This window comes from Zeus faber, assembly GCF_960531495.2.
Source record: "Zeus faber genome assembly, chromosome: 16".
Taxonomy (NCBI): Eukaryota; Metazoa; Chordata; class Actinopteri; order Zeiformes; family Zeidae; genus Zeus; species Zeus faber.
The window spans coordinates 20561194-20588617 of record NC_137202.1 but is presented as its reverse complement, the minus strand read 5'-3'; the positions used below and the strand labels follow the sequence as shown (position 1 = coordinate 20588617).

The 27424-nt window shown below is 46.9% G+C and overlaps 1 protein-coding gene across 1 annotated transcript in view; it reads right to left on the bottom strand.

The window, feature by feature from the left end:
• Positions 1–27424, bottom strand: part of lrpprc (leucine-rich pentatricopeptide repeat containing) — a 62731-nt gene that overhangs the window by 26332 nt on the left and 8975 nt on the right. Inside the window, exons 12-23 of the mRNA XM_080016173.1 lie at positions 23493–23611; positions 21921–22011; positions 20945–21014; positions 18210–18237; positions 17615–17672; positions 14790–14896; positions 13692–13769; positions 13262–13333; positions 12382–12495; positions 10938–11068; positions 10467–10552; positions 5425–5632 (exon numbers count right to left, since the gene is read on the bottom strand). Of these exons, the coding sequence (XP_079872299.1) occupies positions 5425–5632; positions 10467–10552; positions 10938–11068; positions 12382–12495; positions 13262–13333; positions 13692–13769; positions 14790–14896; positions 17615–17672; positions 18210–18237; positions 20945–21014; positions 21921–22011; positions 23493–23611 (1162 nt within the window). The remainder of the gene's footprint in view (positions 1–5424; positions 5633–10466; positions 10553–10937; positions 11069–12381; positions 12496–13261; positions 13334–13691; positions 13770–14789; positions 14897–17614; positions 17673–18209; positions 18238–20944; positions 21015–21920; positions 22012–23492; positions 23612–27424) is intronic.

Genomic DNA, 27424 nt, shown 5'->3' with positions numbered 1-27424 from the left:
CACACACACACACACACACACACACACACACACACACAGGTGTCAGGTCCATGTGTAGGACTGCATGGATTAGAGGACAGGGAATGTGTTGCGGGTGTTAACCCCTGTACCTCCCCATTCACAGGCTGTGACCCATTGCAACAATGCAGGCCTTTCAAGCCGTGACAGCACCGCTGCGGCTGTGATGACCGAGTGAGCCACCCTCCTCAAACCCCAACCCCCCACCGTACACAACACTCAGAACTCCGCACACCTTCCGGACCGGGGCTAATGACTTTTTCGGACAGGCTTTTAGAGGTGAATTCAGATAATAGACAGTGTCTGGTGTGATCTTTAGCCTCTGAACCTCTTTCCTCAACTGTCTCCTCCCCGCCCTCACCCCATCAGAACCCTTCACCTCGCGTTCCTTTTCTTTCTTTCCCTCCCTTTACCCCTGCAGCCCATTTCCTTTGTGTCCTCACTTTCTACCGCGCTCAATCGCTCTCTCTTCCCCTTGTTATTTAACCCCCCCCCATGATACCACGCTGTCAAGCCCCTGCTCCCCTCCGGTGACCTTGGCCTCCTGCTGAGCCATTTTGCAGATATATGGCAACAAAATGAAGGAGCAGGTGCACACACACACACACACACACACACACACACACACACACACACACACACACACACACACACACACACACACACACACACACACACACACACACACACACACACACACACACACACACACACACCATCCCTCTGCCCATCTCATGTCATAAATTTCTTGCCCAATATAGATAGAGAGATAGATAGATGGGTAGAAAAAGAACCAAGGAAGAAGAGAGAGAGAGACCACTTCAATCCCCCTTCTATTGTGACAGCACTGCCATCAATCTGCTGATTGGGTAATTACCATGTCAATCACCCAGAGGTCAAAGCAGACAGGGCAGCCACTCAGAGAGGAAGTGAAGGGTTGAGTGAGAAACAGAGACAGCGAGGGGGAGAGAAAGGGAGAGGGAGAGAGAGAGAGAGAGAGAGAGAGAGAGAGAGAGAACATCAACAGATATAATTTCTCAAGTGCTTTCTCCTCTAATCAATTAGATGGTCAAAGAAGAGAAATATGCCCGGCTCTGGGGTTTAAAAACACAAGAAAAAAACGCAAAGCACATGCCAGTAATCCGGAGGAAGAGGAGGAGGAGGAAAGTGACCTTGACGTGTGCTTCAGAGGCCGGAGTGGAGGAGAGATGGAGTGATTACGGGCGGAGGGGTAGAGGGGCAGCGCTAACTGATACCAAGAGAGGGACAACATTATTTGGCAGTGGCAGTCGAGAGGCTGTCCAGCCTCACAACAGCGGGTGAACAAGTCGTCCGGAGAGGGAACCCCCCCCCCCCAAAAAAAAACAAAAAAAAAAAAAAAAAACTGTGGAGGGAGTGCAGGTGTGGCGGGAAAGGAGAGAACACAAAACAAAAAAATAAAAAATAAAAGAGCAAAGAGGAGAGCCGCGCGTAATTGCCGTAACTCAATTACTTTAATGTGCTGAAGAGCGGTATACGTGGCCGACCGGGCCAGAGACGTTCCCGCCTGACCCCCCCCCCACCAAAAAACCCCCCAAAAAACAAAAAACAAACGAACAACAAAGTTGGCAGCGCTGGTGAAAGCAACATTTGACACATTGATTCCTCCCGTGTCCTTCATCCACTCTGCCTGCCTGCCGCCACCTCCCTACCTACCTAGTGAGACATCTTCAGGAAAAACTAAACTCTTGGTAAAATAAGGTGAAGGGGGGGGGGGGTGCGCGCGCCCCCACCCCCTTCACCCCCCCCCCATCAATGCCCGATGGGTGGGTGGGGGGATGGATAATTTCCCCCGGGTACAATTTAACTGTCACTTTGCGATTCCATTTACTGCAGTACGGCCCCTGCTAATGTCCCCAACTTTGCATGTCAGCCACTTTCCAGCCAATTAGGCCCCGAAATAATAACAGGCGCGTCATGCCGCAGAAACCTGAAGGATTAGAGACAAGGAAGCCCCCCCCCCCTTTTTTTTTTTGTCTTCCCTCAAATCTACCCACTCCCCGAATCTCCAAACAGCTGCAAGCCCCATTATCAAGCGGGGGGGGGGGGGGGGGGGGGGCGGTGTTGACGTTCCACCAGTCTGCGGTCATGACACCCCCAAAGCTGCAGGTTTTTTACGCGGCAAGGAATGTCACGCCCAGCTTCCCGCGCCGATACGCGTTGGTTTCGGGGAGGGTTTTCGACGTGAGAGCGGGTGTTTGCCCGCACTCAGCCGGCGCCTCCGCCGCTGCGTCCTCCTCCACCCGCCGGTTCACCACCACTCGCTTCGACGGGTTCCTCTCCCGTCCGCCCTCCCGCCTCTGTCGCCGCGTTGGGGCCACGGCGGCGCCGGAGGTAAGAGCGGCTCGATCCCCGGCTCCTCCCGGCGGCGCGTCTAAGTGTCCTTGAGCAAGGCACTGAGCCCCTCGCGGCTCCCGACGGGCCGGTGCGCGCCTTGCATGGCTGCCGCCGCCATCGGTATATGAATGTGTGTGTGTGAATGTGAGGGATGCATCGCAAAGCGCTTTGAGGGGGTCGCAAGACTAGAAAATGGCTATACAAACGCAGTCCATTTTGCCATTTCCTATCTCTCACTCTGGCGGCAGTACGTTCCTCCCGGCCGAGCCCTGCTTCAACTCACTGCACATCAAGTAGCTTACAGCAGAGAGTGGGAGTGATCCCGACGTGCTTCCGCCATCTGAAAACACTCTTCTTCTGTCAGCCCTCCTCTTGCGCCGCTCATGTTCTGTCCACTGTCTCCCCCTGCTTCCTCTCTTACATCTCCTGCCAGCTTGGCCTTTGTTGGAATCATTAGCATCCGACGTCGCTAATCACCGCCGGGGAGATGCGGCGAGGCAAGCTAGCTGCCAGCTAGCGTAGCGGGTTAGCCCGAACAATGCTGTGTGGATGGGCATCACAGCTAACGGGGCGGTGTGTATGACGGGCTGTCAGGGGCTAATCTGCCAGAGAAGTGTTCATTAAGTCATTAGCGCTGACGCGGCGATGAGACAGGCGAAGGCGGGAGTGAGACAGGCGAAGGCGGGAGTGACACTGGCTTTGTCCTCTTTTATCGCTCTCATTCAGTCTATCCCTCATTTCTCCAGCCGCCGCAGCCCCCCCCCCCCCCCCCTCTCCACAGCCCGTATGTCTGCTGACGCAGTCAGGCTGACTGACGTGTGGTGGGAGTGAAAGGGGGGGACGGACGACAGTAGACTATATAAAAAAATTAAAAACAGATATCAAGGAGATGCGTTCAGAAGTCAAGTGCTGTGGTACTTAAACCTGCCTCAGACCTTGGCATGCAGAGGATTATCTATGCAATAGACTCAATCACAATCGCATGCAAGTGCACGTTACACGCCCTTGCCATTTTCAAGCCATTTCGTTAAAAAAAAACAAAAAAAAGAGGGTTCTTAAGAGGGTTTAATTATGGAGCACTGGAGGCTCGCAAGTTCCCTTTGGCAGCCGCCCTTGCGCAGGGAGGGGGGCTTGTCAGAGTAGCTGCCGCTAGCTGCTTCTTTTAGGCTTTAGTGCTACTGTAGCTTCATCTCTTCAGGATGGAGAGAGAAGAGCAATCACGGTTCATTGTCTTGGATTTGTAAAATTTGGCTTTAAAAAAGAAAATTGACAACGGGCCAGAGGGGGTTTTTTTTTTTTGGTTTTTTTAATCATGAGGGCTACTTCACTGAAGGTCTTTCTAACACACACGGGGGGAGCGAAAACAGCCCTTTGCCCGCACGGCGGTGAAGTCGGAGGGCTGCCGCTCCCGGAAACGCGAGGCCGTACAGCCGAACGCCCTGGGGATCCCCGGCAGTGTTTGGGGGGAAAAAACCCGAGCGTCACGGCGGGACGCGTGCACAGCCGCATCATCGGGACGTGGCTTCGCATAACGATTATTACAGGCCGGGTTTGGTTTGCTATGTCGATAAACCGTTGGTTCCCGTCATTTCCGACGGTTTCGACGCTTCACTATATGGAGGAACTTTCCGCCACGGGAGCCTCTTCCGACGCCACCATGTGCCGCTGTCTGCTGTCAGGCGACCGTTTCCTTCCTCTCAGCGCGGGGAACCCGAGCCAGGCGCTGGAGTTTCAGCTTGTTTTCGTGAAGGCGTTGGCACAGCCAACCGCGCGCCGGGAAAGAGCGTTCTCGGCGAGAGCGTTTCTTTGTACGGCACACCTGATTTATTGAACCCCGTGCGGTCGACGGACGTGTGAATGTTTGTTTTTGCTCGGCGGCAAATGTTTTGGCCGCTGTTCACGACCCAGGAGTAAATTAGCCTGTTAATCTCAGAGGCGGTGATTAACTACGGAACCTTCCCAGCGCTGTGCCAAGACTCGCCACGCACCAACCGGTAGCAGGGGACCCTCCCAATATGTATGTATGTATGTGTGTGTATGTTTGTATGAGTGCTTTATGCGCATAACCAAAGACATGAAGGTAAACATTGTGTGTGTGTGTGCACACGCGCGCGCGCACACATGTGTATTGTAGGTCCTCTTAACGGTGCACCGCATGGCTGCGGCAAATCCGGCAATTAGTACTCTGTACATAATTAACATGCTAATGAGTTGATCTACTTAAAAGCCGTTTCTGACAAACAGGAGCTCACATGAGCACGCACGCACGCACGCACGCACGCACGCACACACGCACACACGCGCACACACGCACACACACACACACGACTGAATCGCGGCGAAGGAAAGGGGCCGCGCCACTGACCTTCGGGGTTAGTGTTTGGTTACATCATTTGCATATTACCATTTTAGCCTAAAAGCATTAATGGCCATTTTCTGACCACACAAGCGCTTAGACACACACACACACACACACTCACTCCGACCCCCCCTCCCAGAAATGCACATAAAGGGCGTGTATGTCGTGTCCGGGAGGGAGGGTGGGGGGATTGCAGCTGGCCAATCCTCCTCCAAAAAAACAAAACAAAGCCTGGTTGTAACGCCACACACTCGCACATCACCAAGCAATTTCCACATCTTCTCTCTGACTGAATTACTGACCGAGAATGGAACCTACGCTATTGATCACGGAGTGGGGCTGGGGAAGAAGGCGCGCGCGCACGCACGCACGCACGCACGCACGCACGCACGCACGCACGCACGCACGCACGCACGCACGCACGCACGCACACGCACACACACACACACACACACACACACACACACACACACACACACACACACAGCTTTTCCTGGATAAGAGAAAGTGGGCGTGTTCAGTCATTTATATGTCAACCTGTACATCTCCGTGTCGGAGCACGCATGTGAACTTCCACCTCCGTGTGTAGAAAGAGCTCCAGCTTTGACTGTAGTAGCGTAGTGTGGGAGCGTGCAAAAAAGCGGCAAATACCGAGCCGCCGCCCCCTGTACCTGTTCAGGTAGGCGGTGATGAGCGGGGAGCAGAGGTTGGCAGTGGGCTTGGCCAGGCCCAGGGTGAAGACGGTGTCCTGGAGGCGCCGCATGGTGGCGCTGTCGCCCTTGAGCGCCACGCTGTTGAGCGCGTAGAAGAGCAAGGAGACGTTGGCGTCGCTGATCATCACCTCTTTGTCCTTCATCTCCTTTAGGATGTCCACGGCCTCTGCATGGGTGGGGACAAAGAGGGAAGGAAAAGAGTTCAAATGTGGGCAATTACAGTTTGGCTGGCGCGCGCGCGCACACACACACACACACACACACACACACACACACACACACACACACACACAAAGACACACACACACACACACACACACACACACACACACACACACACACACACACACACACACACACACACACACACACACACACACACACACACACACACACACAAAGACACACACACAAAGACACACACACAAAGACACACACAAAGACACACACAAAGACACACAAAGAGCAGGAGGAGAGATAGTGGAATAAAGGCAGGGGGAGTGAGACAGAGCCTGACCGGGAGAGAGCAGGGTGTGTGAATATGATAAAAGACCCCTTTAGCTAATTCCATGTGGGGAAAACAAACCCATATTAAAACAGCATTTTGCGCCCAGCGGGGATTCAATCCCAGCTCGGATAATGCCAACTCCGCGCTAATTGCTACTTGCAGTTTTCTAAACGAGACTACAATTACAAGACCCCTACAATGGAGGCCAGCTTTTTGCCGTGGCCGCGTGGAAGGCGCGCCGGGGGCTAAATTATAGGTATGTGATCAGTAGGGCCAGCCGCAGCGCCAGGAAGTCCCCGGTAAGCAGGCCGAGGGATGGGTTGGTTTGGTCAAGCCCAGCCGGTAATGGAGGGCTTTTTACCAGGCCCCGTGCCCATCTGGCCAATACCCGCGTAGAGAAAACGATGAACCAAGCGCGTCTGTGTGAGTGTGCTCCACGCGTGTGAGTGCGCACACGCTCGCAGCTGCGATGTATCGGGGCCAGGTTATTAAGATGTGTTTACCGTCAGCTCTGACTGCAGCTAATGGGCTGACAGCGATACAGCCGCTCCGCTCCACAGATACTAATCAACACCGTTCAGCGGAGAGGAAAAACACACAGGAAGGAAGCGGAAGCATGTAAACCTTTGTACAAGCGTGTAAAGTCATGATTAAAACGTAGCCCCCGACTTGATTCGTCAGCCCACATTGGAGCTCCTTTTCAGCGAAATGAGGATTACATTACACAATTACTAATTTTTCGACCAGCTTTTAGCATATTATTGTTGGGTCCATTTGACAAGAGGAGGAAAAAGGTCAAGAAATAACAGGCATTGGGCAATATACATTGGCCAATGCCTGCGTGTAGATAGATGAAATTGGGTACGTAGGACCATAGAATGTTTAGTTCAATTCAATATAATCAATTCAAATTGGAGGATACGATCAAAGTATTTTGATACCCAGCCCCATCCCTCAATGTCTCTCGGTGGAAAACACCCATGAACAAAGAAAGTAGCCAGCAGGCGTACGGACAGATGGGATCATTTTGTGCTTTGCCACCCAAATTTGAGTTTGTTTCTCTAATTGTGCCACATCTCTATGCCAGTTGTTATGGCAATGGGGACAAAACGCTGTCACATGTTTTAAATGGGCTAAAAGATGAAGGCACAAAATTCAAATGAAGGAATGATTTTCACGGGGAAGCTCTTGCTTGTTCGTCTGCATTGTACAACGAGATGTAAAACATGAATTTGCTTTAATTGTTATGAGCCATGTCTGCCAGGGGGTAAAACATCGACTGTCTCTGGATGGGTGGATAGTTATTGAAGATAGTATTTTATCCACACAAAAAAAAACCCTAACACATTACCTGCTCTATAGCTTCTGCAGAAGCTACTTTTACCTTTGCTCATGCAAAATTTGAGTAACTGAGCCTAGCCTAGGACATGCAGAATTCACATTGTGACAAGAGCACATCTACCCCCAAATTGGCCGTGGTTGAGCCATCTGGAAAGCGAGCCAAAAACTCATGTCTGATGTCAATAAATGGCGAATGAAGAACTGAATTAATTTATTTTTCTTATATTCCCATCAAAGTGGACTCATTACGCTCCTTTTTACACAAGTTAAAAATAGGTCTCTGAGGTCCTCAAAATATGTTTTTTGAAGAGTTTTGCTGTAAACACCAACAGCCATTCTAACATACCTCAAAATCAATTGTGTTCCTGACGCTCTGTTTGAGTGGGTGGAGCCACCTTCCCGAGGCCACCAGTTATGTGGGCCAATGGCATAGGAGCATGGATTCCGGGTAACTTTCACGGATTTCACCTGATCAGTCCACCAAAAGATGTTTCTGAACAAATTTGAGGCGGGAAGTAAGCAATCCAGCTGCTCAATCTTCGCTCATATTAGATCTACAAGGCTAACCCTAACCATCATTTAAAAGTTTGTTCCGACTTTGGTTGCCGTGCTCCAAGCTTGTGGGGGGACAGCGCACCGGGGACCCTCGCACATGGGGATTTTTGGTTTCAGGTAAACGTTGGAAAATAAAATAAAAACATCCACAATAAAAACACACGGTTTAATTGGCTCTGCTTGGAGAAATGCACAGTGGATCTGATGGAGCAGATGACCATATAAAGAAAAAATTGCAGAGAGTAGGGAAAACAGAGCATTCAGACCAGTCGGAATGATACGGTCGGATATGAAAGACCAACATTTTATCATTATATATGTGACCGAAAATAAGGAAAAGCATAATAGGTCCCCTTTAAACCTTCAAAATAAAAACGGTACAGATCAAGAATATATGATCAATGCCGATCTTAAACTGAATACTTGGATAGATAACACATAGAGCCAAGGTGGAAGTGAAGGTCACCGGGTTCCAGACAGACAGTGAACCCAAAGATCTGGCCCGACGGGCCAGTGTCTGCGCCCTCCCTATACCTCCGTCTGTGCCTGCATCCAGTCTTCCCTCCATCCATACCTCTCCGCATCACTCCCTGACATAACCATTAATCACTGAGGCCAATGGCTTGGAGTTGATCTGCCCAAATGGAGCTCCACCAGCTAACACCACTCCATCCAACTTCTAACCCAGCCTCCCCCTGTCTCGCTCTCCTCTCTCTACCTTCATCTGCGCGTTTAGCCAGTATGCATATCCATCAGCTCAACAGACCATTGCAGCCAGCAAAGCGAGCCAGATGAGAGAGGCACACACACACACACACACACACACACACACACACACACACACACACACACACACACACACACACACACACACACACACACACACACACACACACCCCCCCCCCCCCCCCCCCCCCCCCCCCAGACAAGCCAGGTAAACAAACATCACACAGCCCATTGGTTCATATAATGTTCCACAGCTTGACTGTTAGCCATGTCTCTCCCCCAACAGAGACACACACACTAAAAGACCCCGCAGTGTTTACCAAAGTGGATGGACAGAAGGGCAAAGGGGAAGAGGCAAGGACGGGTCACAGACAGGGTTTGAGACTGAAGGGGGGGAGGTCAAATGAAAGAGGGAGAGGGTAAGGGGATTGGAGAGAAGAGAGTTCGGTAGCACAGATCCAAGCAGGTTTATGTGTTTGGGCATTTCATTAAAATTAAACAGGATAAACCTGGCACAATGGTGTCCCCTTGGTTCAGGAGAATCCACTGCCGTTTGACTAAAATTGCTCAAATTCAAATAAATACATGCCAGCGGCTTTGTTGCGGTCTGCGATAACCTTTCAACTACCCGTGTTTTTGAAGCCTTGTCATTTAGTTACCAATGGACAGACTTTTTTGCATCGTTTCTGCAGCAGCACAACTGAGTGATACATTTTTGGTACGGTTCTTGGTGTTACATCTTTGCAATGGAGGAATTCTCCCCTTGAGTAAAGACACTGAATGCTTTCCTCTCTATGGAGTTTGAGTTTTCGCAGTGCTGATATCTACTAAGGATAAATGGATGGTTGGACATAATGTGTATAGGGGACTACCTCTTACCTAGCAAAGCTGGGCAGATAGTTGCAGGAAGGGGAATTTAATGGAACATCGTGAGGAAAGTTGAGGTCAAATGATAGAATGTATCTATCAATGAACTAAGAAAGAGAGAGAAACTTTCCTGGGGAAGTAAATAAGGTGGTGAAGGGGGGAGTGGGGTGGGGTGGCAGTAGGTGCATGAACAAAGCCATTAAAGAGAGAGAGATGCCAGGAGGCATGATCTTCAAGCAGACCTGGAATGCAGTGGGGAGCGGGGTGGACAAACGCCTGGGTGGGGGAAGGCTAATGTCAGGGTTAGCCATGTGTGCTAATGCGGGTGACAAGCGTCCCTTCCATATAAACACTCTTAGCTAATGGCAAATGTCTTGGGCGTTACACACACACACACACCCACCCACCCCAACAGCCATCCCCACCCAATGCCTTTTGCTTGAATTCACATGCAAAATTTGCATGTGTCTGTTTGGGGGTGTGTGTTTGTGTGTGAAATGTTCAAGCACGTTGGCAGACATGATCTGCCATTAGTATCAGGGCGGATTTCAGTAATTCTGGAAAAATACACAGTCCTGTAATTTTCCTGCTCTCTCATTTTTAACTGACACTGCACGTGTGTGTATGTGTGTGTAATGGGGGGAGGCGAAGAATGACACACATCCAGACTGGTGTGTGTGTGTGTGTGTGTGTGTGTGTGTGTGTGTGTGTGTGTGTGTGTGTGTGTGTGTGTGTGTGTGTTTGTAGGTGTGTGTTGTGGTGGCTGACAGAGGAGAAAGAGCGAGAAAGATGCGGAGGTGAGGATAGACGGAGGAAACATTTTGCCTGTCATTGGGCGGGTGGAGCTACGCGACAACACCGATGGTAATTGGCTCTCTTGACGGGCCGAAGGTAACACACCGTGCATTCTGAAAATGGCCGGTTAATTTGGACGCAGGGTAAGAGAAAAGTACGGCGAGATGGGGAGAACAGGGGGAGACGGGGGGAGAGACGGGACGCTCACCCTCCACTCTGCCGTGCGTGGCCAGGACCTTCACCAGGGCGATGTATTTATTGGCGTCCAGCGCAACGGACGAATCCTTGCGACTCCTGCAGAGAGCGGGCGACAGAGAGACAGAAATCAGATGAGGTCAGAGAGCGGTTGTCAGCAATCCGATGGCTGCCAGGTTGACCTGCCATGACGGGGACGGATACTTACTTTTAGAATTGGTTGCCAAGTTTTAATCATTCTTACTTGTTTTGCGTTTTTTTTAAAGAGTAAAACGTTTCTTAACATGCTGAGGTATACCACGCTTCATTTCAACTTTTTTAACAAAAGTGGTCGACAACCTCGACCGCACAAGATGGCCAACACGACCCAAATCTGGTTGCCCAGGAGAGGTGTTGCTGGGCGAATAAAAATGGAGATAAGAAAATATGAACAAACAAGTGTGTGTGCGTGCGCGTGCGCATTCCTTCTTCGGGCTCCACTCACAGCTCCGTTTTCAGGTTGACGGCCTCGTCCACGTTGTCGTGGCGACAGCAGAGGTTGATCAGGGTGGCATAGGCGCCGTCGGTCATTTGGTCCTCGTGTTGGCGCTTGAGCTCCAGGGCCTGCTCCAGGTTCTAGATGGGTGGAGACATGAAAGGCGTCAGGGCTCCAGATTGGGGCGGAGAGGCAGACGGGGTCAGAGTGAAGCGCTCCCCGGGTTGACGAGGAGGAGGAAGTGGGTCAGGAGGTAACAATGAGAGCAAAGAAAGGGAACGAACAGATCAGAAAAAAATATATATAATAACAGGAAGCTGGCAATAAGCCCAAATATATATATATATATATATATATATATATATATATATATATATATATATATATATATATATATATATATATATCCGAGTAATGTGAAGTCAGAATTTGAAACCACTTGGAAAAAATAAGGTTATAAATTAACCAGGACGCAACAACAACCTGGTCTGTGTGTGATAAAAAAAACTGCCACGCTGACGCGGGCTCAGAGGACGCAATGACAACAAATAATCACCAGAAGGAAGAAATTTCACTTCTCCGAAAAACGTAGTTGCCGTGTTGCTGCGGATTATGAGAAGAGGGCGGCAAAAAGCTCAATCATATCGCGGAATTGGCAGCCGGCAGCGTGGTGCTCCCAGAAAACAACAATTTCCAAGAATGCAAATGGCTGAGAGGACGCTGCTGTTTGCATGCTGTCCCCTGGTGATCGGCTTTCACTAGCACAATGTGAAAAGTGCCACTTTCTTAAAACTATCATTGTTGGGGAAACAAATCATTGCAGGAAATGGGAAGGCTTAGAAGTTACGGAATAACAGGGGGTCATGCTACTATTGTGAACATGAACTCGGAATGAAATAAAATTACTTAAAATTAAAGGAATGACTTGAATTATGCATTTTCCCAATTTTTTTTTTATTAATAAATCGATGATTCGAATATTATTTCAGTGAAAAACGTTCGACATGATCTCATTGAAGGAGTCTGGCACTATCCAAACGCAACCATTCAAGCAAAAATTGTGTTTCTAAATGGGTATTTTGTGCTGCAAAAGTCTGGAAATGTTTCCAAAACTTTAAAGCCCTGATTTCTCACAACTTCTGTTTTCAAACCCTTCATCTTTGATAAGTCATGGCTTCCAAAATATTCGCTTGATTCCCGCAGGCGATACCTTGATTTGAAGCTCTGATTCTACTACGACTTTCATATCACGCGGAAAAGAAAAAAAAAAAATTTAAACATGACCCTAAAGCAGACAAATGTACTTATAGATAATACTTTAATGAGGGTTTTTTTCCCCACTTGGGATGAGTGGAAAGAGAAAAAATAAAACAAGAGTTTCTACGGGAAAAATACCACCTCTCCATTGTTTCCATCTCTAAATCAGATTTTTGCAAAGACCGTTCCTGCGTACCTCCTCCACACAGAGAGTGATGATCATTTGTTTGAGCGTGGTGCCAACCGGCTTGTTCTGCGCTTTCAGTTCAGCAAACTTCTTCTCCAGCGACTCCAGCTTCAGCTCAGTGCCCTGATGGGGACACACACACACACACACACACACACACACACACACACACACACACACACACACACACACACACACACACACACACACACACACACACACACACACACACACACACACACACACACACACACACACACACAAAATCCCTCTCTATTTCATATTGTACACATATATAGACGGCAGAGAATGTTTCTTTTCCCCCCATGAGGCATCATCGCAGGCATTAGGCTTTTACATAAAGAAGTTTCATTCGGCCATAAGTATCGGTACAACATACTTGAACGGTTTGGTGGACACAGATTAGGCCTAATCCTAGACTGAATCACACTTTTCATCTGAACTAACTGAAATAGTCTCTCAGTATATGGTTAAAAATTGCCTTAAATTTTCCATAGTCTGAGTTTAAAAATAAATAAATAAAAATAAATAAAAAAATGATTTTTCCAGAAGGAAGATTAAAGGCAACCTAGGTCTATATACACACACAGCCTTCATGCCTTAAAAAGTAACGTCTAAAAGCTCATTTACACATGAGTTATGGTTAAAATTAGACACCCCAACATTTTGGCTGCATTCCAACACTTGCAGCAAATAAATGATTTAAAGAGACACATTTTAAATGACATTTCAATTGTGTTTTAAATGATTATGGGTCACAAGTTTTTGGGGGAGGATTTTTCGTGACATTCTTATTCATTCTCCCAACGTGTCTGTGGAGCAGTTATCTTCTTTTTTATCTCGCTGTCGCACGTGCTGTCGTACTCACGGTGACAAGGGAACGGGCGGGCCCATTGTTTTCCGACAGCTGCTCCTTGGAATGTACCAAAGTGAGGACGTCCTGAAACGGCAAAGCGGGCAAGCCAGGTAAAACGGAGGGAGGGCAGCCAACAAGCGGACTGTGCAAGGCCACGAAATGAACATATCCTATGTTATAGAAGGGTGTCATTTAAATATCAAAAACACTGAAGAGGAATTTTGTGCCACAGGTCCAAGGTTGGGTCTAACTTTGGAATTTGTCCGTTTACGTCGTCGGCCATTTCTGACCGACCACAGAAGGCCCCGCCATAAAAATCCATAAGAAAGAAAAAAAAAAAAATCCACCCGATAACACTAAAACATTCAATCGTATTCAAAAGCGAGACGAGGCCAAAGACAACAAAACAAAACAGGACATTGAGACATTTCTTCGCTGCTACCTTGATGAGCTCCGGGAGGTGGTAGGAGTCCAGAAGGTTCCTGATGCCTCGGTAGATGTTGAGTGGGATGGTGATATTCTGGAAGGATGAGACCGGAGTTTAGACCAGTTTAGACCAACTTTCAGACTACGTCAGACAACCGAAGCCTCAAAATGCCTTTGAAGCCTTTAGTTTATAATTAGAAATGTTCTAAAATGTTCAAGTTCTCAGCTTTTCCTCAACAGTCCTCATTTCAACAGGTCAGTAGGTGTTTGTTGTTGATCTTATCAAGGCGTGGAAAGATAAAAGCCTTTTGAATTTGTCTTAAAAGCCACAAAGGAGGCCAGAAGAAGTATTTTTCCAGTGAAAATTATTGAAAGAATGTGATTTTTTTTTCACAGCGATTCATGGCAAGTCCATATTATCCATGCACTGTTTGCATTTAATAAGAAAAACTGTCCTCACCAGGAAAGAAAACGGGCCAAAAATGTTTTTTTTTCATTAAAAATCCCTATGCTATGAATGAACCTGATATATGCTTTATTACTGTACTTGCGTGTGTGTTTTCTTGGTACCTGAATTCTATTTTTGGGGTGTGTGTGTGTGTGTGTGTGTGTGTGTGTGTGTGTGTGTGTATATATATATATATATATATATATATATATATATATATATATATATATATATATATATATATATATATATATATATATATATATATATATATATATATATATATATATATATATATATATATATATTTATTTTATTTTTATTTTTTGTGCCAAAAAAATATTTTTATTTATTTGGAACTAATTTTACAGTCTAGATTTGTGCGGATGCCAATTCATCCGAGCCAGCGGTTTGTGGGTTAAGACCTTATTGAAACCTCTATGAACACAGCGGAATAGTGATGGCAAAACACAGCAGCCATTTGAGAAATACATCTGCCCGAACGATGCTGCCTTTCAAAACATGTTCATTATGCATAAGTCTGTGTGTGGCTCCCAATTGACAATTTTTCTCCACCAGAAACATCACTTACCGGGTGTATTTACTCAGTCCTCACTTTGATACTGGCACAAGAATGTGTGTGTGTGTGTGTGTGTTCATATGTACCTGGGCTTTCAGCTGTTTGAAGTACTCTCTGAGTCTTTCCTCGTGCGCCTGTACCTCTGCCTCAGTCATGTTGTCTATCAGGTTGTACAGTAGAAATGATGCTGTGTCTGGAGGAACATACACACACACACACACACACAGTAATTGTCAAGGGAATGCATTTAATTTGTCATTGTGTCAGTCACAGGGCGCCATTTGTGCATTTTTTCCCTGTAACCTCCGCATTGTGTGTGTGTGTGTTATCATCATCCAGTTCTGCTGACAGAGACTTCTTTCGGCCGCCTGTGTGAGAGAATGCGCGGTGGCCCACAGTGACAGCTCGACACACACACACACACACACACACACACACACACACACACACACACACACACACACACACACACACACACACACACACACACACACACTCTAACGGGATGTGACATAGATAACTGTCTCCATTGCTCCCACCAGCACACACACCAGTGCAGGGGTAAGGAGGGGGGGGACCACAATCTGCGACACACACTGACACGGAGCGACACCACTGCTCCACACACTCTGTCAGATCAGGGATGCTGCTCAGCAATCACACACACACAGAGACACACAGAGACACACACACACACACACACACACACACACACACACACACACACACACACACACACACACACACACACACACACACACACACACACACACACACACACACACACACACACACACACACACACACACACACCAGCCACTCAGCGCTGTGTCAGCAGCCAGGCTCTCTATGCTCTGACATGGAGAGCAGGGCTCCAGCTCGCACTCACACACACTCAGACAAGCTGGATATGAGCACACTGCGGCTTCATAACACGCAGCGGGCTGGTCAGCATTCTGCCGCCCACCAGGGATGAGACGGCCATGAAATCTTTGCTGTCAATCGATTGTCACCCAATTATCGAATCGATCGGCATTATCATCTCGTCACACTTATTTCTTTAAACTGAACAAAGATTTAACAATTACCAAAAGTTTTTGGAAAAGCTGAATAAAAGCTTACTTTTTACAGTGCTAAACAAAGAAGGCTATGTTAAAATGAAATAAAACAGACCGGCATTGCCTGTCCAGGCAATTCAACCGTTGCAGTCAGAAAGACGCGACTGCTGAATTAAGTCAAATAAATTAAAGTCATCACCGGTGGCGATGCACCGTCGGCAGCCCATAGCTCCGCTGTCAGCAACTCAGCACCTCACCCGAGGCTACAGCATTTGTTAAATAAAATATTTTTAAATCATTTTATGATTTTGAATATGTTTATTAAATCAGTGTGCTTCTCCTCAACTGTATGTTATACTGTACGTCATACTAAAGGCCAATGCTGTTGTGCTGTCAAAGACAGCATACTTCAGAGATGGCACGAATGTTGCAGGGAGAAGTATTGTCGCTTTGTTTGAGAGGGATCGTGTGGTCTTTAAGCGTACATGAATTACGTATGTATATTCATAGGAAAGGTAGATTATTTTATACATTTTAGAAAAACATTGACAACTGGCAATTTACATTATTTTTTCCATGTGTGTCGATCACCCATTTATGAAATAACCGGCCCAGCCCTAGTACACACACGTCGGCCAGATGAGCTGTGGCTGCGATGGAGGCAGGACTTAATGCAAAACAAATCAATCTCCAATGTGATCTTATTCATCCAAACATAATCTCAGTCTCATTGTCTATTTACACACACACACACACACACAGACACAGACACACACACGATTCCTTTCATGATTTAAAAAAAAACGTTTTTCCCAGCACTGACTGCTATTCCATTGTCAGACTATCGAGTCTTGATTTGTAAAGAACAACACTTGTTTCTTAATGAGTAACATTTATTTCAATCTCAAAAATTGTAGATCACAAAATTATGAGGGTATTTAAACAAGACACCTCAAGAGTTAAGAGGTTTGGCAAAACTAGACTCTAGAATAATAAACAATAACTTTGTTATTGTTAGTTAAGTTACTTACTGTGGCAGTTTCACCTGGCACACGCCACCCGAGTGGCGTATTCAGGGCCCTCAAGCACAGAGAGAGGGGGCTAGATGGAACAAGCCCGGAGCAGATGGACACATGTCATGACATGGTCTCCTCTCCTGTGTGAGTGTGTGTGGGGATGGGGGGTGTACAGCCACTCTGATCCCAGGCCCAATCACCGAGACCCAGGACAGGTGTGGTGGCCCAAACCACACCATCCCCACACCACAACTACTTTTAAGTTATTCACCAAAAATAAGCGCAGAAAGACTGATGCTATTTTTGCCAGAGGGGACCGCTTGGAGTAAAAGGCAACTTACTACTTGCAGCTCCGCAGGTCCGATCAGAGCCATTTTTTCTCCAAACAAAGCAAATAAAAACTCTAGATGTATTTAATTTACTCCGTTTTTGCTGCTGTTCCACAACGGATCAAAGGCTCGGCACTCTCCCTTGCACACAGCGAAACGTCGGAGGAGAGGGAGACGCTCGGTGCGCCATGTGTCTCCGCAGACATGGACTTCGCACACAGTTACCGGGAATATTTCTCTCTGATGTGTGCTGAACTTTGTTATTTTGAGGGATGCGGCGTGGCGGACCCTTCCGCAGAGCCGGCCACGGCTCTCCCAACTCTGAACCAAACATAATGAAAGTTGTTTCGGAGCCCGGCAAGCTGCAGTTGACACCCCCCAGCGTACGCTGCATTTGTTTACTGGCGGATCTTGACCGCCACTCACACACACACACACACACACTCACACACTCACACACTCACACACTCACACACTCCATTGGATGAATGGAAGTCGTGTGCCTTACCAGCGGGTGTAGAAGGTGCCTTTGAGAAGCGCTGGTCTGTGTACAGGAGTTCTGTGATCTAGGAAAACAACAAGGCTTATAAACAAAATACATTTAAACCCCGGGTTACATTTTGGAGACTTTCACAGGTCCTTCAGGGAGAGGGTTCATCTGTATATTGCATATTCATCAAACATCAGACTCAGGGTTAGTTTATTTCACCAGGGGCATTTATATGTAGGAGGTACAAAACAGGAAGTCAAATGTATACATATACAGAATAAACAAATGTGGTTGTATGTAAAGGGTATGTTATTGGTATGGTTATAAATAAGAATAATAAATAATGTAGAATAATAAATTATTCTACAGTATGTATTTACTAGAATAATTTATTGAATTAATAATCTTCAATTTTCAATCACAGAGTAGTAATAAATAATAAAAGTAAGTAGCAATGACCACTTAACCAAAAAAAATAAATTTAAATTGTTTATATTTATTGGTTAGAATGACCCACTAAATTAAACTCACAACAAACTATCATTATTTATGACTGTTATTATCTTAGCTTTTCTAATAGCTTTTCTGTTTACCATGCATGCTTACAGCTTACCTTGACCATGCTCTCTACATTGGCGGACCTGCAGGGGGCAGTAGAAGACAAGACATCAGCAGAGACCAAGGTTCAAAACAAATACAACAGTAAAAAAAAAACAGTTTAATTTCATTCTGACCATTTTAACCCGTGGACAGTTTTTGTGTGTGTTTCTTTTTTTATTAATTAAATGTATTTCATTTCATTTATACTGGACTGATTTTTGTCGTTAACCGGCGGAAGAAGGAAATGACTTAATATTGACAAGTAATGCGGTTCTTGTACAAATCTGTATTTTCCTATATAAAAAATAAATAAATAAATACATAATCACACTATCGTGACAGGAAAGGAGGGAGTTTGCTTCATAAATAAATAAAACAAATAAACAAATAGATAAACAAACAAACAAACAAACAAATAAATAGATACGCTGCTTCCTGCTTGTCTTCTCATGTTCCAGTCTGCACGTGGAGGCACTCCTTTCAGAGCTGATCCCTCTGAGATTACAGGAATATTGTTCCAAAAACGGCGTTCTGACACACGCTCATGATAACTGGGAACGCCACAATTCTAGGGATTCATTCCTATGTACTGGCTTCACCGTGTGTAATAGATAATAACAACAGAAATGCCTAAACTAAAATGCTTTTTATATTTCAGATTTTACACGCATTTCTCCTCCGTACATATTTGATATGAAAGAAGAATAATTCAATATACTGTAAATAAAAGAAATGCGCACACACACACACACACACACAAAAAAAAAAGATCTCTCCGTCTCCCTAAATGATGACAAAGTGTGACATTTCCGGTGTTGTCAGCTATTTCGCTATGAAGGGGAGAGGGATGGGAGTGGAGAAAAGAGGAGAAGCGGTCTTTAATGATTAAATTATCCCCTGACCTTGCCTCTGACAGGGGCAGGGCCCTCATCGCACACGCGCACACTCTCTGTAAACTCGTGACAAGCCCAATTATGACCCTGTCAGACAAGCTAACGCAGACAGGAAAGCGCTCGGGCAGGCGGGCCCGTGTGTGGCTGTCCGAGCCATGAGAGCGTTGATCTAGAGACAGATAAACAGAACAAGTGCACGCTTGTCTCACACACACACACACACACACACACACACACACACACACACACACACACACACACACACACACACACACACACACACACACACACACACACACACACACACACACACAAAAGTATAAGCTGGGCGGATAAGCTTCACCGTTCAATGGTGAAGTATCGCCATGAAATGAAAACATAGTCATGGTTTGATGTATAATAATATGTATTTTCGTAGCCGTAGTTAATGAGATAAATATTTTCAGCCCTGGACTCTCTTGATATGGGCATAGGGTCGCGGAACATCTCTGTTCAAAGACTGCTTGTTTGATTGATATATTTTTCATTCAATAGGTTAATGAGGTAAGTTTGGTTACGAATTTTGTTTTGAATATATAATGTTTGCTATTATCCATTTGGCATTCCCTCCATGCTCTATGAGATATTAAAAGCAGACAATGCAACACTCAAATCTCATATGGAATATCCACATTTTGACCGGTAATGTTCATTTTTTGATAGGACTAAATTGTAAATGCATGAAAACAATTGGCTCTGGCTTCAAAATAATGAAAAGGGAAAAAAAAAAAAAAGAATATTAGTTGCCACACTCTCGAATTGGCCAAAAAAGGCTGTGAACCCCTGATTAATATTATTTAGTCTTATTTGAAAAACGACCATATCACACTTTAAACATCAAATAGTCCAATGTGATGGACCTCAGTTATAAATTAATTAATTCTAGGGCCATCTCACCCCGTTTGTTTCCAGTCACACAAATAACTGAGATGCTTCAAAATAAAGGTCCTCCACAGGCAGGTTAAACAACTAAACAACTCGTACAGCTCCGATCAGCCGATGTGATTCTTGTGACCGAGTTCTTAGGATGCTATAAAAAAGTGCTGTAGATATCTTTCCGGCACTGCGGATATAATCACATTTATTAATGATAAAAATATATAATCGTAAAAAACAATACCCACTGGAAAGTCTAGTGGCATAATGGAAATAAACTCGATACGAAAGCAGTTAAAACGTCCGCTCCAATCAGGCTCACCTCCGGCATTCACACAGTGTGCGTGCATGCAGTGTTGGACTGTAAATATTCATAAACATCGCCCAAAACAAGAGTCACGGGGTCGAGTCCTGGTCTTCTGGGCAAGAGTGTGTGTGTGTGTGAGAGAGTAGGAGAGTGTTGGGGATCAGAGTGGGTCCTGCTTATGAGGGGTAGCGCTAGGCATCTGCTAATTTGCATAACTCCCACGGTGCTTTGGGGCGAGTGCTGAGGGCTTCCATATGCATGAGGCACCGGCCGTGTCTGAATGTTTGTGCGGCGACGGAGTTTCTTCTCCCCGCAGCTGGCCCACACACACACACACACACACACACACACACACACACACACACACACACACACACACACACACACACACACACACACACACACACACACACACACACACACACACACACACACACACACACACGGTGTGATATGCTGCACATGTCATATTCATAACATATGCTGTTGTGACCTCCATAATGCTACGGGCCGCAATAAAACTGCCTGACAGGAATTCTACAGCAAAATATGGAATTTTAAATGAGGAAGAAAAATAATTAAAATACAAATGACGCAGACAGACAGGCGTGGCAGACGGACTAATACACTCACTTTTTGAAGCCCATGATGAGGCTGCCACGGAACACACCGAGATCCATCTCTGGGAAGGAGGGATTGGAGACTGGAGGAAAAAGGGAAGAGATAGAGAGAGAAAAAAAAAAACACCTTCATTGAACAGGTCGAGGCATCCGGCTTTGGAATGATACTTTTGAGTCCGCGAAAGCTCAACGCTCGCACTGATTTATGGACTTTTGGGTGAAATTTTATCCAACAGTCGCAGCATATGGTGTAAAAGAAGACAGATGGGACTCCTCAATTGCACGGGAAACAACAAAAACAAGACAGATGAAAGGATGGTCAGTGTCGGCCGTCTGCTCTCGTTGTTTCGCGGGTTTACGGCAGACTTTTGGTACGAGCCAACCCCTATGTTTTAGAAAAGTACAGTTTAAACGGAAGTGTAGAAAATGATCCGAACGGCGTCCCACACGTAACAGAAAAGGAGATGGAGGGAAGCGTGAAGGAGAAAAGGAGGGTTGAAGTGGAGGAAGAGGCACCGCGGCGGAGCCTAAAACAAGTTGAAAGAGGGAGGTAAAAAAAACAGAAAAAAAAAGTCATTTATTATTAAGTTGCCCTCTCCATCCATCCATCCATCCATCCCTCCCTCTGCTGGCTGGGGTGCCTTTCTCCCTCTCTTTACATATTCACACAGACTAATCTCTTAAAAGGCCTGATGAGCATGGAGAAGTGTGCATGTGTGTGGACCAATTAGCCCGCAGGCGAAACAGCAGGCAGATGCTGATGATGACAGACGTCACAAAATGCACCACAGCTTTTTTGGAGACAGAGAGAGAGAGAGAGAGAGAGAGAGAGTGTCTCTGTGTGTGTGTGTGTGTGTGTGTGTGTGTGTGTGTGTGTGTGTGTGTGTGTGTGTGTGTGTGTGTGTGTGTGTGTGTGTGTGTGTGTGTGTGTGTGTGTGTGTGTGTGTGTGTGTGTGTGTGTGTGTGTGTGTGTGCGCGCGCGCTCTTACGCATGGTGTGGAGTTTGGCCAGGTCGCTGAAAGCCGCCGAGCGAACCTCTGAGGACAGGAAACCTTCCGACTCCAGGGAGATTCCTGTGACCTGAACACCAACGCACAGCTTCCAGATTATTATCAGGGGCCGTAACGCCATAACTAGACACCACCCTTATAAGTATCATACCGGCGTCATTTATATGGTGAGAAACCCACGTCAAAATGATCTGCCGGTCCCGCTGACGACTACGGTAACCGTGGTCTGTCTGTGGCTTTGCTGCAGTTTGTTCATTTGTTCATTCCATTTGAAAAAGCAAACTATCGCAAAATAAATGAACTTTGCCAAAAATATGTGTTGACAATGTAGTTGTCAGTGGGCACTGGAGATCATTTTCAGGTAGGTTTCGAACCATTTTGTTCAAATTTCTCAAAAACAGGGACAATCACAAAAATGACCAGGGACAATGTACAATGTGTGTGTGGACTAGTAAACAGGATAAAACTCAACGTGACGTTTTGTGTTTTTTCAGTGGTTTCTTGATGAAACCACCAAACCATCACCGCAGCATGAGGTCTACATCCACGATGACAAGGACATTTTCCCAATAATTAATCGCGGCATGATGTCTGACATTAGACTACGACTAATATTGTAGTTTGACGCAACGGACCTCAGTTGAGTTCTTCCACGGTGGAACTTTAAATACGTCGGCGGATATTGTGATTTGTGTCCAGATTAGAGATGCAGCGATCCAGTGTCAGATCTATCCGATTCCGTGCCGGTCAAATCGACACGCCCGGTACGATGTTCGTGTACTCGTAAAAATGCTCCGATTCTCAAACCCGACACCAACGTCATGTAACGTGGTTGACGCTCAAATAAAAGAGCGAAAGGAAGAAAGCGTCGGCTGTTTGGAGGTACTTCAAGGTCAACGAAGAAGATTAGATACAGTTAATTATATATCTATCGCCTGACAATATTCCAAAATGTGCTGGGATTTGTAGATATGACTTCAGAACTATGATTATTCAAGCAATATCTGTAGCTCTAAAGCAACATCTATAATTTCCCACATTCAATTTTACTGGAACTCACCTGACCGTATTGTTCCATAGTGAATAATGAACAATAATTAACGCAAAATCGACAATCTCAGTTGTGGTCACTGAAAATTGCAGAGGTGGTCTGTATGTGCAGCTGTCCTGTCACGTGAGCAGATAAATGAAAAATTGATTTCTCCGATCACGGATATAAACTCAAAATGATCGGACGACAATGTGAAAGTTATTTAATAGTCAATGTTTTATCATCAACATACCATTGAAATCGGAAATCATCATTTAATGGAAATCATCCCTTGAATCGGAATTGGCGGGGAAAATTGTCATCAGTGCATCTCATCATCTTTTGATAGTGAAAGTAAATTCTCCTGGCTTAGTTTCCATGTTTACAGATGTATAATATGTATCTATAATACTTAAACTAAAAGAAAATTTGATGAAGGGCACACCAGAGGGAAAAAAATAAAAACCAAAGTGCGCACACGCGCGCGCACACACACACACACACACACACACACACGTCACCTGCAGGGCCTGGCGTGCTGCGTCCATGCTCGGGAAGGCAGGGAAGATGTAGTTGGAGAAGGTCTCTGCGTCTGGGGACACGCCAAGCGACTGCATGCCCTGGATTACTTTCAGCACACCTGCAAAACACAAGAGATATCTACCATCTCCGTGGACTTCCAATATAATTTACTCATTTGGTTTTTCCATCATTGTTTATTCAAACTGTGAAAACAAATCTTACATAGAAGAGAATGTTGTGTTGAATGTGAACTCTTGATAACCTTTGGGAGGCCGCGTGTGTGTGTGTGTGTGTGTGTGTGTGTGTGTGTGTGTGTGTGTGCGTGTGTGTAATAACTTCCCTTTGTTGTCGGGTATATATATTTTTTGAGGGAAAAAAACAAGAGCTCAAGTACTTGGCAGTTCGACTTATCACACAAATAGCTCTCCCCCCCCCGCCGGCACACGGTTTGTCTCCTGAGTTGGAAGGGAAGGAGAGACACAAATTCACTCCTTCTCCATCAAAAGAATACTAATTGCTGCTCCTCGGTTTTGGCCCGGGCCAGACTGGGGGGGATAAGAGTGTATGAAACACACAAACACTCGGCCAGGAGTAGACTTTTGCCCCATCCTCTTGCTCTCCAGCGTAGCCCTTAGGTCCCGCCCCGGGGAAAGGGGCCATAACAGCAACATGCATATGGAACAGCCACTCACACACTCTCAATATGCCCAGGAGAGAGGGAGGGAAGGAGTGTGTGCATATTGAGCAGGCACACTTTGCATATGCCTGGAAGTGTGCCCATAAGAGGCACTGGCCTAAATGTACCTGTGTTGGGTGTGTCTGTGTGGGGTGGTACTGCACGTGTGTTGTTATGAGGGAGGTATATATAGCATATGAATGCATCCGTCCAAGATTATTTATATTATATTATATATACACACACACACACACACACACACACACTCTACAGATGGGGCAATAACACACCTTCTTCCCATGCGGACCTCAGCAAACTACCCATAAGTGCTTCCCAGAGTCAATGCACCTTGAGAGGGAGTGTGTGTGTGCGATATTTACTTCGCACTCAGGTTCAGACACACACACACACACACACACACACACACACACACACACACACACACACACACACACACACACACACACACACACACACACACACACACACACACACACACACACACACACACACACACACACACACACACACACACACTCTCTTGGGATGTGTGTTCACCTGGCAGTCTCTCCCTTTAACTGAATTAAAGATGAGGCCAGGCTTTTATACGCCATTAAAACCTGCGGCTGGAGCTGCATTACCCCAGGTAGGGCTACCTGAACCACTCCGGTCACCCATCCACCCATCCATCCATCTAGCCATCCCGTCGCTTCGCCCATCCAGATCACTCATTCATTCATCCCCTCTTGCTATCCACCCCCACCCCCTCACTTTCAAGAAAAAGTAAACAGGCAATCTGCTTCTCTCTTCTCAATGGAGGATCTTTCCCCTCGTCTGTCCACTCGGCCATTCTTGCTCCTCTCATCCCTTTCATTCGCAATTTTTTTTTGTGAAGGAAAACGCGGAGGCACCTGTTTTCCCGCTGAATAATCCATGATCCATTCCGCGCCAAGCGCGACAGTTAGAGAACAAGTGAATGGAGAGGTGGAAGCATAAATGTATCACGTGTTCTCCCTTTTTCCGGCTCACATGAGCTTTCTGGATCGTAAGCACTTCTCAGTCTCCCCGACAAGCGCGCGCGTACGGCTTTTGCGCACGTACAGAGGTCGAGCCTACGTCCGGGAGCGTTTTCCCCAAGGCCGCTCGGGGTCAGTCCACGTGAGGTGATGGAGGCATCCATTTTGTGAACCGTCTGTTTCGCCTGACCCCACAAACTCCCTCAAGGAGCAACACTCGGAGTTGCAGCACTTCCGTGCTCTTCCTCTTCTGGAGTCGGCCTCGCTGGAATGAGTAGAACAAAGTAGGGCTAACCTCCCACGAGCGTCCTTATTCCGTGGGTTCCCCCCGACAGAGTTGGTGGCAAAAGTTAAGAAGGAAGACGGTGTGGAGTGGAGGCCCCCGATTGAGTGGGTCAGCATAAAGTGCGACACATCATCTCGCCACAAGTATCCGGGAAGTGAGTTAAGGGCGGCAGTGGTCATAAGATATCACCGTCAGATGCATGTCTCCAGGTTAACTGTCACACAGGAGAAGTGAGGGCCGGAGGGGTGGGGAGTGGAGTGAACCGGTCCCTGTCATCGAACATGAGTGCCTGTCATTTCTTAACTCTCAAACAGCTCCACCTGTCTCCTAACATCTTTCCTTTCCCTCACCGTACGGCCGTACATAGACTTTTACCTCCTGTGATGCAGTGAGGCTGCTTGCTGGTGTGAAAATTCATCCACACTGGAAGGTTGGGAATCAAGAGTGGAATTCGCAGAAATATTCCGTCCGTCCGCTGATTTTTCCCCATCAATTTTTCTTCCCATCCCATTTTCCCCCCACCGCCTATTCACACAGGCTAGTACAAGCAAATGAACGACCTGCAATGCAGACGGCTTCCCCAAATCGTTGTGGCGGTTTTCCCTCTCGCAGCCGCGGCATTGGAGACGGAATGAAGGGTTCGAGGAGGTCAAAAGGTCAAGGGAGCCTTTCCATCTCTCATCTCCACAGGAACACACAAGACCAGCCTCCCTCCTTCACTCCGAGCCCCCACCCCCTAACACCTCCCCACCCCAACTCGTTCCTCTCTCCCTTTCCGTGTCAGGAGTGATAAGAGCGCACCGCGTCGACGAGAGTGACAAGCTTTGGCTCGCTGGCGGCAGGTGGAAGCGCGGTCCGGCATATGCTTCCGCTAAAGCAAATCCACACCTCATCAAAATGCAAAAGGGGCTTTACCCCCCCACCCGCACCGCCCCATTCCTGGGTTCTGGCTGCTGCCCGCTAGTGACACCTGTGGACAAAAAGTGACACGGTGCTTAATATTGCATGGGCGCTGCACAGCGGTGCGCGTAATCCAAAGTGAATTCCCTCAGAGCGCTTGCATTTACATGAAATCAAGTCACTCCGCATCAGTCACATCACCTGCACACCGCCGCACCCCCCCCCCCCCCCCACCAAAAGCCAGGCCACCCCCAACTGCAAACACAGACGCACACCTCCCAAAGCCAACGAGTGTGGGAGACGGAGACGGAGAGGGAGAGAGAGAGAGAGAGAGAGAGAGAGAGAGAAAGACTGCATCATTCATGAGGGTTAAGGCAAACATCCTCAAGGAGCCAGCGAGTGTGTGAGCCAAAGAGAAGTTTTTACACTTCCTCCCTCGCTTCGCTCCTTCCGCTAAGCGCTGTGACAACTAAATGGATGTCTGACCGCCGTGTTTGTGTGCGTGCCGATGAGAGTTGAAGCTTGCGCCCTCTCCCGGAGCCGACGGGGGTGGGGGGTGGCGGGCGGACGAAGGATCTCAGCGCTCAAACGGAGAACGGGACCCGACCGCGGCAGCGAGTCGATCCGCGGAGCGGGCCGCGGCGGCTTCCCCGCCCGCCATCTCCTGCGCCCGTCAATTAGGTGATGGGGCAAAAAAAAAAACCACATTACTTATTCATCACTCTCAAAAACCCCCAAAGAGAGAGAGAGAGAGCCATGTAAATAAAGCTCTCGGAAGTTTTTCGGAAATCTGACAGGGTGTCGACTCGCTAAGCGCTGGTTATCCGTCACTGAGATGATTTTTCCCCAAAGCGCCGCCTTTAATATATATAAAAAAAAGACGGAATACACCAAGGCTGCTGAGCTCATCGTCCTCTCTTAATCGAACAGAAAACTCTGGTCATGAGACCCAGAAAGTAAAACGTCTTGAAAACACCTGGTAAACTGCAGAGGTTTTCCAGTTGCCATTAGTGGTGGAAAGACCAGGAAAAAGAGAAGATGGGATGAAAGGAG